The following is an 18231-nucleotide window of genomic DNA, read 5'->3' on the forward strand; positions in this document are numbered from 1 at the left end:
TACTGTCATACCGGTGTGATGGTCTCCTCAGCAGATTCACATGTTGTGTGTCTGCCATGCATGGCCATCCATCCTATGACCCCTTTCTCTACAACTCCCTTGACTGTCAGTGTGGGGCATGCCCTTCTTCTCTATTACCTCCCGGAGTTCGCTTTTGGCCATTGCTCTGGCAGCTTAATGTCACACTACTTGCCATGTTCCCGATGGGTATGAAGCCTTCACCACCTTGACTTCATGGGGCGGCCTGTGTTTATGTCGGATTTCAATCGCTTCTCAAGGAAAGCTCTCTGGATTCAATCTATCGCTGTGAGTTTCTCAACCTTTGCATGCAACTTAGCAATAATACCTTTGTGTACATTTATGGTTCTAAGACTGACCATGGTGTTGAGTGTGCCATCATCTTTGGCACTGACCATTTTTGGTATCAGCTTCCGGAACACTGCTCAGTATTTATAGCAGAGCTCTTTGCCTTCTATCAGACCATGCAGCAAATCTGGCAACAAAGCTTTTGAATTGTGTCATACACTCTGTTTGTCTCAATGCCCTCCAGAGCCTGTGTGTGCTGCACACAGCCCATCCCATAGTGCACCATGTGCAAAAAATCTTCCACTTGATCGCTGTTCAGGGAGCCACTGTGATGTTCATGTGGGTTCTGGTTATGTCGGTCTGATGGGAAATGAGGCTACCGTCACCCTACCTTGGCCTGGTAGCTCTTCCACTCCTTCAGATGATCTCCATGTTGCCGCCTGTCAGCATGTGGCGTCACTTTAGCAACACCACTTGTCTTTTCTTCACGGGAAAAAGCTCTGAGGAATTAAACCTCTCCAAGCAGCTTGGCCAATCTCCTCTCGGCCCTCTTGCTATGAGGAGACCATTGTAGTTAGGTTACGTATTGGGCTCTGTCTTTTTAGCCATTACCATTTGTTAAGTGGTGATCTCTCACCACTTTGTGCTCATTGTCATCGCCATTTCCTGACTGAATGCTCTTTTTTTTTTTACTGCTCAAGTTCGAGTGTGTGTGGGCTGTCTGAGTTATCGGCTGTTTGAGTGAATGACGTGCAGCCTGTAAATTGCATTTTACATTTCATCCATCATAGCAATTTGGCGAAGGACATTTAATCTTTTGATCAGGACTTCCACTGTGTCTACAGCATATAGTGGACCTGTTTCCAAGAGGAAGTCCTTGTTTTTAGCTCTCTTTCTTACACTGATTGGGCTTAACGTGTATTTGCTTTTAACTTGTTTTTCTTATTAGTGTTCTAAATTTATGACATGGGCACTTATGACCTCAATTGTTTTTGCACAAAAAAGAGGAAAAAAAGAAAAAAAATACTGCTAAATCATGCAGTACATATCCACAGCTACCCAGAACACCCAAATCACCATATCCTTTTCCCTGAGAGAGAGAGAGAGTAGCCTCGCATAAGAGCGACCTGTGTTTGGTGTTACAGCAGCAGTTTATCTGAAGTCTCTTCGCTCTGAGCTCTGCCTTCCTCCATTGAACTCCCTCTTCAGGTTACCTTCTCAAACCCCACTGTGGTGATTAACTCATCCAATGATCCAGCTGGATTTTTGCATTGGACTAAAGGGGATCATAGACGGCTCTGCATTTTAGCACATTTCTCTCAGTTCTTGGCAAATTTCAGTGTACAACAATCATCTATAGTGATTGCACAAAAGTTGTTGACATCAGCTATGCCTTCTCACATTCTGGGGTGCCATAAACGACACTCACTATCACTTGAGTGCAGTGTTTTACAGCAGAATTAGAGCTCATTATCCTAGCCCTTCATTATACCTGGACTTGCCCTCGTGAAAATTTCCTTGTCTGTAGTGACACTTTAAGCAGCCTGCAGGCCATAAGCCAATGCTGTTCTTGAAAACCATTGGTTTTGACCCAATACGATCTTCTTTCTCCCATCCATGGTACTGGAAGCTCAGTTTTATTCCTCTTGACACCAAGTCATATAGGGATTCTGAGAAATGATTTTGAAGATTGGTTAGCAAAGGAAGCTACTGAGACGGAAACCCTAGAGATGGAGATACCAGGATCTGTCCTGCAGTTGACCAACTTTGATTTCTTCATTATGTCCACTGGTTTTGGCTGTGCATGCCTTTCCGTATGACACTGGTCCAGTGCTAGTGCACAGGAATGATGACAGTACCGAGCAGCTGATTGCCTACGTGTCAGAGAAGTTGAAACCTGCTTAAAAGAACTAATCACAGATAGAGAAAGAAGCTTTGGCAATTATCTTCACAATTAAGAAGTTCCATGTTTACCCTTTTGGGATCAAGTGTACACTCACTACAGACCACAACCTGCTGGTATTGCTCTTCCAACTGTGCCCCCAGGCTGCACGGAGTGGCCGCGCAGTTTGAGGCACCATGTCACGGATTGTGCGGCCCCTCCCACTGGAGGTCTGAGTACTCCCTCAGGTGTGGGTGTGTGTTGGTCTTAGCATAAGTTTAAGTAGTGTGTAAGCCTAGGGACCGATGACCTCAGCAGTTTGGTCCCTTAGGAATTCACACATATTTGAACATTTTTTTTGTGCTCCCAGCCTCCAGAGTGGACTGCCCAACAGCTCCAGAATGGAATGCTCTTCCTCTGCTTCTGCATTATGCCATTAAATACAAGCCCAAGCACAATGCACAGATGCAGATCTCCAATCCATCTCTCTCTCTCTCTCTCTCTCTCTCTCTCTCTCTCTCTCACACACACACACACACACACACACACACACACACACACACACACACGACCAAATCCAGCCTTTAACCAACAGGAACTCTCATTTTTCCATATAGTCTTGGAGCAGTGACACTCCTTATATGGTTTCCCATTACAGTCCCATTACAGCTGTTAGAAGCACTGCTGATACCTGCCATGACTTTCTCTTACAGCACCTCATGCATTATGTGCTCCATGTGTGGCCCACATGTTTTTCAAAGAATGTCGGTCTGGATCTCCAGGCATGGGCTTGCCTTGTCCACTGTCTGTCAGCCATCACCGATGTTGTTGTGCTTGATGATGAGACAGCTGTTCACTGTTTTATCATCCTGATGCCCTCAGGGCTACAACTCTTCCATTGCAGGCGTTGGTGTACATCAAGGATGAAAAACCTCATGATGTCACATGCCTACCGTCCAGACAAGGATGTAGAGGCCGTGGTGTGCAGATGTTCCCTTTGTGTCTACCACCAGCCCACTCTGCCCGTGTCTTTCACAGCCTCTTCACCTTCGGCTGTTCTTGCCCACTTCCTCCCACCAGCCAGTGGGCTTAAGTCCCAGGACACTAACCATGCCAAAAAAAAAAAAAAAAAAAAAAAACAACAACAACACCTTCCAAACATCGTCCAGACAGAATGAGCACTTGCCTGCGAAAGGCAAAGGTCCTGAGTTCGAGTCTCGGTTCGGCACACAGTTTTGATCTGCCAGGAAGTTTCATCGTCCAGACAGTTTGGGCGCTATGCGCCCATTTCAGTGGGAAGGGATCTAATGTCGCAGTGTGGTGATTTTTAAAGCCTGGTGAAGGGCATGGAAGTTGGTGATGGCCTCCAGGCAGCGTTGCTACATCTGCAAACACTAGCTTCACAACTGTATCATTGACAGCAGTCACACCCATGTTGCTGGGCACACTACAAAGCTAGCAGTGCAGTGACTCTTGTCTTGAGTTGTGATTTCATTTCACTCTTGGATCTTTCTATCTACGCATCATTGTTTTGGTCTCGGGAATCGCTACGGCTTTGGTTTTAGCTCTTGGATTACTCATTTTGACAGGTTATTCTACTGTGCCATCTCCACTACCCATTTTCCTCTTGTTACAGTCCTCCTGTTCATACTCAACAACTCGCATTTGGACCGTTTCTGTGGGTTCTTGAGTCGTTTCAGGTTGTGTCAGATTCTGGTCACTGTAACTACATCTTTAGCTTCAAACCCAGATTTCGCACTTACCATGAGTGGTTGGCTTAACTGCTTCAGCTATTCAAGCACTCCTCTATCATAAATCCAGACATCCACATGTCATGGAGTTTGGATCAGTGCTAGAGGTGTGCTTGGATATCCAAAGTGCTTAAGATGACCACTCGCAATAAATGGGAAATCAGGACCTGGGTTAGAGACATGGTCCAGCACAAATTTTCATATGTTGCAGACAGCTGACACTAGTCCAGATTGGCAAATTGCGAATGCATTTCATAATATTTACCATGCCTATAATCATCAGAACACACATGGAAGATACGTAATGTGGAGATACATACACTGTATAAACACAGACATTGTAATCATTCATGATGAATGGAACACTGTGGTCACTACAAACAAACTGTGTACCATAAAGAAGTCCTTAACCACATGGCGATCTTCCCTTTGCCATTTGTGACAGAAATCTACTACCCTTTGTTAACTTTCTCATTTTCACATTCTCAGATGAGAAGATCCAACCCTCTGTTGGCGTCCCATATCTTGTTAGTTTCCCAACTTAAGCTTGACATCTCTTGTTCTCTAATGTTGGGTTATGGTATCCAAGAGGTGGATATGGTTTTTGTATGTTATTTGAGAGAGTAGTTCATATACAATCATTTAAAGCTTGCCATCATGGTCTTGTTTCCTTTTTCATTGCTTTGTGACCTGAACATTCAGCCAGTATTCTACAGTGATGGAGAGCTGCCAGATGGTTGTGGAATTTGGCCTCCCACTGCAACACTGGACCCATTGGGCCTCCAGCTACTTCTGGCCAGTGGATGTCACATGCCTCCAGCAATTTATTACATTTATAAGCTTATTTTTTTTAACCTTTACTTTATCTGTGGTTTTTATGCCTCAACTAAATTTTGAACTGGCTGTGTAGCTGCTCCTGACCAACAAATGGACCCTCTTCGTGGTATTTTCAATTTTGTGCTGCTTTTTACCTTTTGTTTTTTACCTTAAATATTATTTTAACTTTTTAAACCTCTGTGGATTGAAAACTAAGGCTGTACCCCATTCTGACTGGGCGGAATGCCAATCAGGTGCAGTAGTTTACCTCCGGCCACTGACTTCATCAGGGGGGAGGTTGGGGAGGGGAGGCAGGGAATGGGAGGGGGGGTCCTCTGTTTACTTCAGACTACACACCTCTCCTACCTCATTACTGTTCATTACCTTTTTCATTTTCTTTCCTTCCTTCTGCTTTTAGACCGAGCGAGGTGGCGCAGTGGTTAGACACTGGACTCGCGTTCGGGAGGACGACGGTTCAACCCCGCGTCCGGCCATCCTGATTTAGGTTTTCCGTGATTTCCCTAAATCACTCCAGGCAAATGCTGGGATGGTTCCTCTGAAAGGGCACGGCCGACTTCCTTCCCCATCCTTCCCTAATCCGATGAGACCGATGACCACGCAGTCTGGTCTCCTTCCCCAAACCAACCAACCAACCTTCTGCTTTTAACCTGGACCTTTGCCTCAAATGATGCTGCAAAGATAGACCGTTATTATTAATGGTGTGTATCTGGATGTGCCAAATTTTTGTATCTGTTTTATGCACAATATTTTGATGAGTGGCACCAGTGAGTATGCATAATGGCAAAACTCATATGCATAATTGCAAAACTCATAGTCACCTGAAGAAGACTGGTGGGTTGGCCATTGAAATATTATGCATAAGATGGAAAAATAACTTGGCAGAACACCTGGAAGCACACTGTTAGTCATTTATGCCAAAGTACCTGAGAGATCATAGTCCATCCTCTTTCTTCTCCTGGATACCTTCAGGCTTTGATTACTGAAGGAAAATATGGACTGGTGACCTCAGTGCTTAGTCATTTTCAACCTTCCCAAAATTTCATTAATACCTACTCTCAAAGCACAGTGCATTATACTTGAAATATGGAAAAGGTGCCTTTATCAGCTATGGGACTAAGAGTGAAGTGGCATTATTTATTAGTAACACATTCCTCACCTTAGCTGTCCAACTCCTCACCAGCTTGCAACTAGTACTGAGTGTCATCCATGTGTTGCTGAAAATTACCATATTCACAGCAATTCATGACCATCATGATTCAGATAATGTCCCTAGCTACTCATATTAATAGTGGGTCTTAATCTACAACATATGCTTTGGGTTTCCAACAATAGAAGCCCCAGATGTTGAGTTCTTGAGTGTGTGATTGCCAGCTGGTCGTAGGTTGTGTTCCAAAAATTAACAGCATGGAGACTGAAGTGATGACACTTTCTGCAGGACCTGACCATCATTTTGCAGGACAATGCTCAAGCACGTACAGTGCAAGCTGATACTGATTTGTTTGACTGATGGGGCTGCTAAGTGCTATACCACCTACTGCACTCCCCTGACGTAAGCCCTCGTGAGTTCAACTCAGTTTCTAAATTGAAGGAAACACTTCACAGCATTCTCTTCAGAACTACTACAAATTTGTCGGGCAATAGACCGTGCTGTTCAAACTGTCAATACAACCGGCACTGCTAAGAGTATCCTAAGACTTCCACATCACTGGCAATGGGTTATACACAATGCTAATGACTACTTTGAAGGTCAGTTAAACTTTGAAACATGTATCTATTTTGTATGAGCTGTAAATAAATAGTTGCCACTATTAAAGTTCCAACCCTCATATAATCCATTGTGCTGTTCATGCATCTACAACAGTAGACCTCAAAGCTCCCCGAGAAAGAACCTATCCCCTGGTGGGACGGTCAATGCCACCCTCTGATCAGGAACAAGAGGGCAGCATCGTGAAGACTGGACCATGGCTTCCTCCAACCTAGGGTTAGGCCTTACGTACCTTATCCTATGCGGTGCTACAAATGCCAGCACTTTGGTCACACAACACTGAATTGTGGGGGTTAAGCGACCTGTTGGAAATGTGGAAAGGCAGCCCATGAAGCTGGGATTGACTGTCCGTCTCCCAGTCTGCATTAACTGCTCTGGGAGCCACCCAGTCTGGAGCCGAGACTTCCCTGTCTTTGCAGAGGAACAAAATATTCGGGAACTAAAATTCATCAAGCAAATCCCCTAGGCTGAAGCCAAACAACAATATCAGGCAATGAAGCCTCCCATCTTTACCACTTCTTATGTGTCCATTGCACAGAAACCTGTTCCTTAGGTTGACACCGTGATGCAGACGTCATCCTGCGTACGACCATCCACCATCAGCACCTGTTCTTGCAAGTGTACATGCCAAGCCAAACAATTAAGGGTAAAGCAATACAAGCAGCTGCCACAGAAAAGACCAGCAACAGTTCCGTAGTGAGTGTCAAGAGCACACACGACATGCAGAGTGCCTCTCAACACCCGCTTTTCCCCCTCATCCTTGAAGGGGCCAGGGTTCAGGAAAAGGTTCATGATACTCAGGTCAAAAGCTGTCCTGAGCACTGTCAGACTTCATTGTTTCATGTCTGACTGACTGAGGAGGATATCATGGAGTTAGATCCCTTGAATCCAGGCAGCTCCTCTACTCCCCCTTGCTCTCTGAGTGCTTCGCCTCCACAGTGCAAAGATAGGGGTAAATTAAAACCACATCGATGAAATGGCTCCCGTCCTACAGTGGAACGTGCAGGGATTCAGGACGCATGTGGGAGATCTCCGGCTCTTATCTCAGGGTAGACCACTGTGTCTGTGTCTCCAGGAAACTCTTTTCCATCAATTGTACAGCCCTGAACTACGAGGCTATGTACTCCACAAAAAGGACAACCTGAGTGGAGAGACAGCTAGAGGGAGCGTAGGAGTTTTCATCAGTACCGACTACCACTCCTCGCCTCGCTTACTTATGATGACTTTACAAGCAGTTGCTGTATCAGTGCATGTGTGTCATCCATTGACAATATGTTCCCTTTACTTGTCCCCACAGGATGCACTTGATGAAGAGGCCGTAACAGACCTAATTACATGGCTCCCCCAATTCTTCATCCTCTGTGATGATTTTAATGCACACAATGTGCTTTGGGGCTCTTCAACTACCTGCCCCAGGAGTAGAGCAATTGAGAGGCTTCGTGTGTCATTATGTGCATACTTGCTAAATGCAGGACAGAGCATTCACTTCTGCACAGCAGCTTGGTCATTCTCTGCCATTGATCTCTTGCTTTGCCCTCCAGCTCTTTCTCACACTGCTCAGTGCCCTGTTTGAACATTGTGTGAAGGTTGAGGCATGGGTGGATCATATTACCAAAATGATCCACCCTGCTGCTGCAGCATCCATTCCACAGCCCATGAGACAACAGAATAGGCAACCTGTCTCTTGGCGGAGTGCCAAATGCCGCTTTGCAATCAGGACCAGGCATGCAGCTCTGTGTAGGTTCAAGTGTCGGCCAACTGCAGAGAATCTTGCAGGCTTTCGAGTGGTAAGGGCAAAGAGTCGCTGAATTATTCAAGAGAGCAAGAAGAGGTCTTGGCAACAGTTCCTGAACACCATTTATTATTCCACCAAAAGTTCTGTTGTGTGGGACTGAGATGGAACTCTCGAAATTATCATCTCCTCCTCCCAGTGGGAAGGGTGTACTGCCTGGGAGTATTCACAACCAGTTCTGCAAACGAATGAGGGAGGCTAGCGCTCCTGGTAATCTGCATCAGTTGAATTATGGTACAGGGCACAAGGAGTCATAAATCAAAATGTGTTTATGGTCATTAAGAGGAAGGAGGGGATGTGTGAAAAAGTGTCCCTCTTCTATATCCATAGAGGCTTCGAAGGACTTCCTGGAAGTCTGAAGTCTATTAAGCAGTTGTGGAATGGTTCCCTACTGGTCAAGAATTTCTGGGAAGGGAGACAGGAGCCCCATGGCTCCTGTAATGGGAAACAGCACTTTCCACACCAATCCGTGAGATATTGCCCAGACTACGGTGGCGTATTTTGCCACAGTTACTGCAACAGCCAGTCAGGATCCAGGTTTCCAGCACCATAGAGCGGTTGCTGAGAGTTGTAGTTTGGACTTCCGGTCCACCTTTGATGATTACAACTGCCCATTTTTCATGTGGGAGCTGGATTCTGTATTGTCTGTGGCTCATGACACATCCCTTGTTCATGACAGGATCCATTACAGTATGCTGCGTCAACTCACAAGATGAAACAAAGATATCCTCCTCACAGTTTTTAATGCCATTTGGGTGTCAGGTTACTTTCCTGACTCATGGTGCGAGGCAATTTTAATTCTTCTTTTAAAACCTGGGAAAGACCATACATACCCAAGTAGTTACCATAGTGTTGCCCGCACTACCTGCTTGGGGAAGACCTTGGAGCAGACGGTCAACCGCCACCTTGTCTGGATCTTGGAATCAAGTTGCTTTCAGTGTGGATTCAGGAGGTATCGCTCCACCTTTGATAACCTGGCTCTCCTGGAGGTTGCTATACAACAGGCTTTCCTACACTGGCATTACCTTCTAGGTATACTTTTTGACATCGAGAAGGCCTACCATTCTACTTGGAGGCATCTTATCCTGGAGTAGCTTCACAAATTGGGTTTTTGTGGTTGTCTTCCCATTTTTATTCAGTTCTTCCTCTTGCCATGATATTTTAGATACCGAGTCGGTGACGTCCTGTCTGATCATTTTGAGCAGGAGAACGGTGTCCCTCAAGGCAGTGTTTTAAGTGTGACTGTCTTCGCCATAGCTATTAATAACATTACTTCCATAGTGATAAATCCTGTCCAGTGTTCATTGTTTGTGGCTGACTTCTCTGTGTTTTGCTCTTTTTCAAGCCTCACAATGACAACATGTCATTTGCAACTAACTCTTTGATGTTTGGATGGATGAGTGCAGAAGAGTGGTTTTAAGTTTTCCACCGAGAACTCTGTGTGTGTGTGTGTGTGTGTGTGTGTGTGTGTGTGTGTTCTTTTTAATCATTCTTGTTCCATTTTAAACTTTCCTGAGTTGAGGATGAGGAACACTCTTCTTACATTTAATGACTGAGATGTCTTGGCCTCACTCATTTGACTCTAATCTTACGTGGTTACCACATCTTACGGACCTGAAACAACGGTCATTTAAGGCTTTAAGTATTTTAAAATATCTTAGCCACAGTACATGGAGAGCAGACAGGGCATGTCTGCTCCACTTTTACAGGGCATTTATGCAATCTCGGCTCAATTATGGGTGCACGGTGTATGGGTCTGAAAGACTGTTATTTAAAGATGTTGGACGTGGTGCGCCATGAAGGGATTCAGTTGGCCACTGGGGCATTCAGAACAAGCCCCATACTAAGCCTCTGTGCTGAGGCTGGTGAACTGCCACTTCCAAAACTGTTCTAAAATGGCTTGCTCAAACTTTTCATACGTTTGACAACTTTGTGCTACATGTGCAGCACAGGACAGTGCATTTCCTTGGGTGAATCCTACCACATAATGTATTTTTTGTGATTTGGTCCAGCTATGCGGTAGAATGTTGCCGAATTCTCTTATAAAAATTTCAGGGTGAACCTTTTTTGACATTGTGGAAAATGCCTGAAATTACCAATATTTTAATAAACTTTTATCCAGTGAGTGCGGTAATGTCATGTGTAGCAATGAGGGGCTACTTTATTTCGTTAGTCTCTGGCATCATTGGTTCGTTATACCGTTTTCATTGACATTGTGAAACTGCCTGGGTGAAATTGTATTTTCTCTTTCATTTGATATGTTCGCCTGTGTGTTTCTGGCATCAACGATTTTGTTTGAACTAACTCTGCCAGTGGCCAGTTCGGAACAAATTTGGTGTATAGTAGCTTTGATGTCCACATCCACCTCAGTAACAGTTTTATTTTATTTTCGCCCATCAGCTTTTCGATGTCAGTTACATGGGTTTTGCATGGCCATTCAACTTCTTTATGTCTTTGTCAGTGTGTTTTTGTTCTAGTTTTGTAAACCCTACATCTTCAGAGTTTTTTTTTCACTTTGTTGGGAAGTTCATTACAAAGTGATTGTATCTCTGAAGTCTGTATTTAAGTCCAAGCTAGCTTGTCATATATTGTTTTCAATTTTTTTTCCAGTGGTCTCATCCAACCTACCCACAGTTTACTTGTGTTCATCATGTAATTGTGAAAATTTTTGATAGAAAGCTTTTGATATATCTTTAAAATTTTGATCAAACTTTGCTCAACATGTTTGTTAAATTTGATTGAGATCCTGTGACATATTTGTAAACATTTGTTTTAAAATTTATACCATCTCATTCATGCTACTTGGCTGATGCAAAGTGAAGTTTGCTGATATTTGGGGTGTTCTTTTGCCTGTAAATGTTTTAGAGTTCATGCGACACTGGACTGTCACAAATTTCAGAACCAGCTGCAATTCCTCTTCTGAATATAATAGCTGAAACAGCACTCTCTGTTGACCATTGTGTCAGCAGTTCATCTATTGTCTGCACTGAAATGTTTATGTCTGTAGTGTTTGTTAAATTTAAATCGTCATTGTTGCTCATGTAGCTGTCATCTTGTTGGTTTGCTATGTCAGTCATTTCATTTTACGTTTCCTGTTCTTGATTACTAAAATTATTTCCATTTATTTCGTTACTTGTTGTAGTCCCATTGTGATTTTGTGTGTGTGTGTGTGTGTGTGTGTGTGTGTGTGTGTGTGTGTGTGTGTGTGTGTGTGTGTGTGTTTAAATTACTGCAAGTTATATTCAGTTTTCAACAATAGTTTTAATATGCTAACTGCGCACAACAAAATGGCTGCTGGCACTTGCGCACATGGGGAAGGCAAGGTACGACTAAGTATTACCAGTTATTGTAATCGTTAGTGCTCTGTAGCTAGATTCAATAGTAGTAGATCTTTGCTTTCCTTCCTTTTAACAGTTTCAAAATTGTTTCCTCTAACATTTTGTTGGAGAACCACTTGTCCAGAAGCTGACAGGCTCATAAGGAATGATGGTTTTGCCATTTAATTTGTAGTCAAGGGACAGTATCCATCTTTTTGCATGCAATTAGCATATTAGAACTTTTTATGTAAACTGAATAAAACTTACAATAATTTCATTTATATTTAATGTAAATATATTCAACTAAATGGAACTAAAAATAGCAATGAAATGAATGGTAAGAATTTTAGAAACCAAGAACAAGAAACAATTAGCATGAATGAACAAAATGAAAAGACTGATGCTGCAAACCAACAAGATGACAGCTACATGAACAATAATGATGATTTAAATTTAACAAAAGCTACAGGTAAAAAGATTTTATTGTCTTCCACTGATGTGCTCATTTGCATAATTATGTAAATTTTCTCTTAGTTTTTCATTTTGTATTTCCTTTTATTGTTGCTTTGCGGATTTCGTTCTGGGCTTTAATTATTATTATTTTCTTGCCGATCTCGTATCAGGCAAGAAAGAAAATGTATGCCATTATTATGCGAACAATGAATTTCTTTACAATAGTATGAACAATAATACTTAAAACACCAAACAGGTACAGTCCCTGTACAGTTGCTAATCTAATGAATAAAAAGTATGTGATTATATTGTTTTAAGGTGTTCCTCACAGAAAATGAAAGAGACATAGGTAAAAATTCTCCAATCTTTTGCACAAACAGTGTCAGCATTTGTATATATTGCCTTTTTTGCATAAATGTTGGACCAGTGGGTTTGAAATAGTGAAGATCGGCTTTTATCTTGGCAGTTCATTGTATTTCAGTTCCTGAGTTAATTGTGGTCTGCTCCATCCTACATGTTCTGTATTGTTTCCGTGTAGTCTGGCTTCAGTGGTCAGACGTGATTTTATGTACAGTCATGCAGAAACCTTTCTTCATCAGTAATTCTTCTTTCATAGTTCCACAGAGAAATAAGTAAAAAAAAAAAGTTTCATTTTAACAACATTGGCAACTATATTTTCCATGTAAGCATTTCTGTTACAGAACACTGTTATGTCTGCTCTGTGCAAACATCGCTTTCAACATCTCATCATAGACAGAAGAAGCTGTATATAAAAAAACTAAGTGGCGTGCACTTTCATTTGCTATTTCACAGATTGTATTTTCTAGGAATTTACTGCAAGCTGTTACAAGATAAATAAAGCTTATTGTCAAAACAAAATGGAAAAATAGGACTACTTATTCTTTCCTTATGTTTAGATACATTACAAATCCATCAGTAAGTTATTTATCCAAATAGAAACTGCACTGAGCTAAGGGAACAAACACTAGTTACAGAATGTGGTACAAGATGTAAACAAAGGAAGTACATGGGCATTCTGTGTCATTTATTATTTAAGTTACAAGTAATTTATTTGTAAATAAATCTTTTTGATTGATCTACTTATTTAAATAATTATCTGGAGAGAAATTTATTTGAATGATGCCCATCTCTGCTTACCACTACACCTTTGTGAATTTTTCCTCTTTCCATTCATTTTATTTGATAATATTGTCCGCCCCTGGTAGCTGAGTGATCAGTGCGATGGAATTTCATACCTAACAGCCTGGGATCGATTCCTGGCTGGGTCAGAGATTTTCTCAGCTCAGGGACAGGGTGTTGTGTTGTCCTTATCATCATAATTTGATCCCCGTCAACACGCAAGTGGCCTCAACTTGAAAGACTTGCACCAGGCGACCGGTCTACCCAACGGGAGGCCCTAGCCGCATGGCATTTCCGTTTTCCATTTGATAATATTAACTGTAACGAGTCCTACTAGTCAATTTGCTTGGATTGTATACAGAAGCTTACAGTGTAGAGGGGTTGAAGCTGGGTTATAAGTTGTTGTCATGCTTTTAAACGTAAGCTTCCCCAACCCCCACCCCCCCCCCCCCCCCCCATCCTCAAGAAAAAAAAAGGCTCAATGTCAGTATGTTTGTAGCAGCAGACTGAACGCAACCATTATTCATCAGCATTGGCTGTTCTTTCATACAAATTTACAGCTCCACATCTAAATCGGTGACCTTCAGTAACATTCAGTATTCGATTATCACTTCAATTTTCTTTATATATGAACACATTCTCCATAGAAAATTGACGTGTTAAATGAAATTCTAATTCTATATTGTAGTGGTACATGTTTGCTATAAAGCTTGGTAACTCGTCTCGCTTTCTTTCAGTAGACCGATGAAAGATGTATGTGTGAAAAATATGACTTTTATTAGTAGTAGAGTACAGAGCACCTACTATGCCTGGATTTGTTGGCATTTATGTGCAGATATGACAAAGAAAAATGCAGGCACAGTGCAGAAAGTGATGACGGGTGTGTAATTTGGACTGGCCAGTGAGGGGTACTTGCACTTAGCATACATCCTTTGGGGGTGCTGTGGACCCCAAAGAAGAAAGGGATGTGACAACGATGGTCAAGCGCTAAAGAAACATGAATGCTGTTACATAGTGTCTATGCCATGCTATCTCAATTTAAATACTAACTTACGGTTTTGGTGAAGCATTGATGCATCATGTATGAACAAGTTGTCTGAAAAGCTTTCTTAATTATCAGTTGTTGTGATTTGATAACTTATTTGAAAATATAATAATTATGGAAACAGTGTTTTGTGATTTCGTAGTGACTTATTTAAACGTAGAAGCTCTCTTATAGCTCTCTTGTAGCCCTCGCCTCGCAATCAGAAACGAAGTCCACGATTAAATACATGGCACTGCATAGCAGGACCGCAACATCAAGAAAAAACAAGATGGCAACCAGGAATTTCGGAAAAGGAGGTAACTGTTATTACATGGGAATGAGTAAACGCTTGGCATTTTTGCAGTATATTCATCATTTAAAATCAACCCACAACAAGAAAAATCACCTCAATGTGCATTCCAATGCGTGCTGAATCCATTAGTGCCACTATGTTGTCATTAAACTGCATAAAGTATTTTTCCTTAGTCATATGGCTGGGCCACTCACCTGGTGACCAAGTACTGAGTGAATGCACACCATGTGATACCGATTGAGCAAACTGCCATTCACATGCTTTTGTAATGTGTCTGAAGTGAGTGATGGGTAGTGAGTACCACTTTTGCCCGTTCTGCCTTGTGGATGTAGGGCTGTACCTGCAATGCCCATCAGCTCAACACTGACCACTGAATACTGTGACAGAATGAAATGAGCTACAGTATTAGAATATTAGAATAAATTTTATAACTGTATTATTGTGTGGATGATGGCTTATTCATTTATTTTGTCGATAAAGGCATTGTATACGCGTATAGGAAGAGAGTATCTTCAAAGTAAAAAAAAAACCACTCATCCGAAAGTTTACTCATATATACACTAAGTTCTATTGGAAGCACTGAAAATATATACAGTACTTCTACTGTAACTTAATGCAAGCATGTCTGCCTTCACTTTCATTTAAAAACAAGTGTTTATGTTCTTTCTTTTCCACATCTCTTTCTGGTTACAGGGTTACTTAGTGGAAATCTACCACTAGACTTGAACAACAGCATACCACTAGATACTGTGTGTTCACGTCTTCTACAGTCACTGAAAGATGAAAATCAGGAAGTGCGAGCAAAAGCAGCGGAAGCCCTCAGCTCTCTCTTCATTTCGTGAGATCTGGAAATCAGGTAATAATTACAATATCATAGTTATTTGCTTGTTGTATATTAAGTATAAAATTTCATGATTTCTGTCCTTGGATGTTATTGGTTGCTGCCAAAATATTGCAGATTTTGAGGATTCATTTCTTTCTTTTTAATTGTGGAATCAGTCCATTGTTATTTGTATATACGCAAGAAACATGGAAGATAGAAGTGTCTGGTAACCTGCATTCAAAACGTCTAGATAAAGCAGCAGGAAAATCTACAAAGCGTTTGTCACTGGCACAGTGAGAGTTTAGAAAGTTCTAGTCTGTTGCTACCTAGTCATTTCATTTACTCTTATGTGACAACGGAGTGCAAGTATTAACAGAATTGCACCTTCATCAAATCGTAAATATGTTCAGTGTACATTTTTCACAAAATTCTCAGCAACTGTAAGTAGCCTACTTTTTATACACGTCATATCTAAAAGATCCAACAACTTTTCTACATTTTAATAAAATGAAATTTATTCACCATCTGTGAATTCTTTGGCATCAGCTGTATTAAGTATAGAAATATTGCCACTTGGTGAAACCTGAAAATTTGTGCTGGACAGGGGCATGTACCCAGATTTCCCACTTATCATGAGTGGTCGCCTTAACCATTTCAGCTATCCATGTACACGTCCCAGACCAATCCAAATCTCTGTATTTCACAGTATCTATGCTCCTATTGCTCGTAACATTACTTGGATTCCCACAGTAGGGTCGATGAGACAAATGTGTTCCCTGTCGAATTATCATAGTTGTTTTGCCCGACTAGGCTTGCTGTACTTATTTTACAATGTCTGTTCCTTCAGAAAAGTGTGCATTTATTAATTTTTTCAGGACAGCCTCAAGGTGAACTCATGATGACCAGTTTGTCTCTTTAATTTGCAAGAACGTCATCAGAAACTCTGCATTTTAGAGTGTGAAATTCAGTTGTTGGCTTATTACTGTACTTCATACTGTAAATTCCAGAGTTTCTGATGGTGCTCTTGTTAAATTAAAGAGTGAAACTGATCGTACTATGTGCGTCTTGGGGCTGTCCTGAAAAACTTAATTTCAACAGTCCCTGTTTCCCTTGCAGGCTATGACCACTCTCGCTTCGATTTATGGTTGTCACCTTGTGAAAAACTACCAACTGATTCAATGCCTTCAGCTTGAATTTCAGTGATAAAAACAAGCTTTAAAGAAGCTGAGAAGAAAATATGCCAGGATCATGAATCTTGTCCAGCCTTTCTTAAGCACTTGTAATATCTACAGAGCAGTGGTGAAATTGAGGACATGAGCCATAACAAAATTTTTCAGGCTCATATCAGTAAGAAGAAATTAGATGGCTAGCCAATAACAGAAAATGGAAACCAGCAAAAAACCAGTCAATGGACTATACTATTTGCGGCTGTACCAAAGCCAAGTGGAACAGTAAGACTCTGTGGAGGCTTCAGAGTGATTGTAGATCCATAGCTGGAAATAAATCAGTATCTGAGGCCAGAAGAGCTCTTAAAAAAATCAAGAATCGTAAATGTTTCACAAAAATAGATTTGTTAGGTGCATACCTCTAGTTAGAATTGAATGAAGAATCCAAGATGATGTCTGTTGTCAATACTACACATGAATTGTTCAAATATCAGAGACTAACGTTTGGCATATCAAGTGTTCCTACAATACACCTACAGTTTGTGTAACAAATTAAAGGTTCCGTACCTGGATGTGCCTATTGCTTGGATGAGATGTCGCAAGAACAAATGTGGATGAGCACATAAAGAATTTGAATGTGGTTTCACACAACTTGCAGAAAATGGCCTCAGTTGCAATAGGAAGAAATGTGAAAGCTCCAAAGACAAGGTGAAATACCTGGACTACCTCACTGATGTAGGTGGAATGCAACCATCAGTAGTGGTGTGTAAGCAAAAAAAGAAGACATGTCCAAAGAGCACCCAGGAACTAGAATCTTTCATTGGAAGAAGATGCAACTACAGTAAAATCATCAAAGGATTTTCTGAAATCACTGGACCACTAACTCATATTTTTTAAAAAAATCAACCGTTTGAATGGGCCAAACAAGAAGAAACAGTGTCTTTCACTGTTGAGAAGGAAATTACCAAGGAAGCAAAACTGGTGCACTTTGATTCAACTCAAATTGCTTTATTAACTACAGATGTTGCTGAATATGGAATCATAGCAGTATTCTCTCACAAATGTTAGAATGGATAATAAAAACCCTTTACCTTTGCTTCCAAGATTTTAAATTAATATCAGATCAGACTCAGCCAGATTGAAAAGAAGCACTGTCCATAATTTGTGGGGTCAACAAATTTTACCGATGACAGTATGGAATTGGGTTTGAACTGATCACAGATCACAAACCTTTGATTTCAAGCACACAGCTGTCAGTTATGACTGTTCAGAGACGACGAAGATGAACGATCCCATTAATGGGATACAACTATGAAATCAGGTAAAGTCCCACAGAAAAACATGCCAATATTGATGCAGTTTCAAGGTTGCTTGCCAGTCCACATGATAGATTTAACATGTTTGAAGACTGCTGATTGCAACTTATTTCTATTTGATCACAGAAAACTAGAGAAGTCGTGAGAAGATTTGCTACTAAAATGATTCTGCATTATTTAGAAAATGAACGGCCAAACTATTTGCCAAAGGGCAAAAAATGTTTGCAGTCCTATTTTAATAGGACTGCCATCAGCACCAATCATGGTTTATTACTTCTGCAGACATATTTCGTAAGGGTTATTATACCCATTACGTGCCAAAGGAAAATTTTATTAACTTACAAAA

The 18231-nt window shown here is 41.4% G+C and overlaps 1 protein-coding gene across 2 annotated transcripts in view; it reads left to right on the plus strand.

The window, feature by feature from the left end:
• Nucleotides 1–18231, plus strand: part of LOC126457353 (maestro heat-like repeat-containing protein family member 1) — a 247734-nt gene that overhangs the window by 200342 nt on the left and 29161 nt on the right. For both annotated transcript variants that reach the window (XM_050093582.1, XM_050093583.1), the window contains exon 29: nucleotides 15274–15436. In XM_050093582.1, coding sequence (XP_049949539.1) covers nucleotides 15274–15422 — 149 coding nt within the window. In that variant the 3' untranslated portion in view covers nucleotides 15423–15436. The remainder of the gene's footprint in view (nucleotides 1–15273; nucleotides 15437–18231) is intronic.

The sequence above is a fragment of the Schistocerca serialis genome, chromosome 2, assembly GCF_023864345.2.
Source record: "Schistocerca serialis cubense isolate TAMUIC-IGC-003099 chromosome 2, iqSchSeri2.2, whole genome shotgun sequence".
In the NCBI taxonomy this organism is placed as follows: domain Eukaryota; kingdom Metazoa; phylum Arthropoda; class Insecta; order Orthoptera; family Acrididae; genus Schistocerca; species Schistocerca serialis.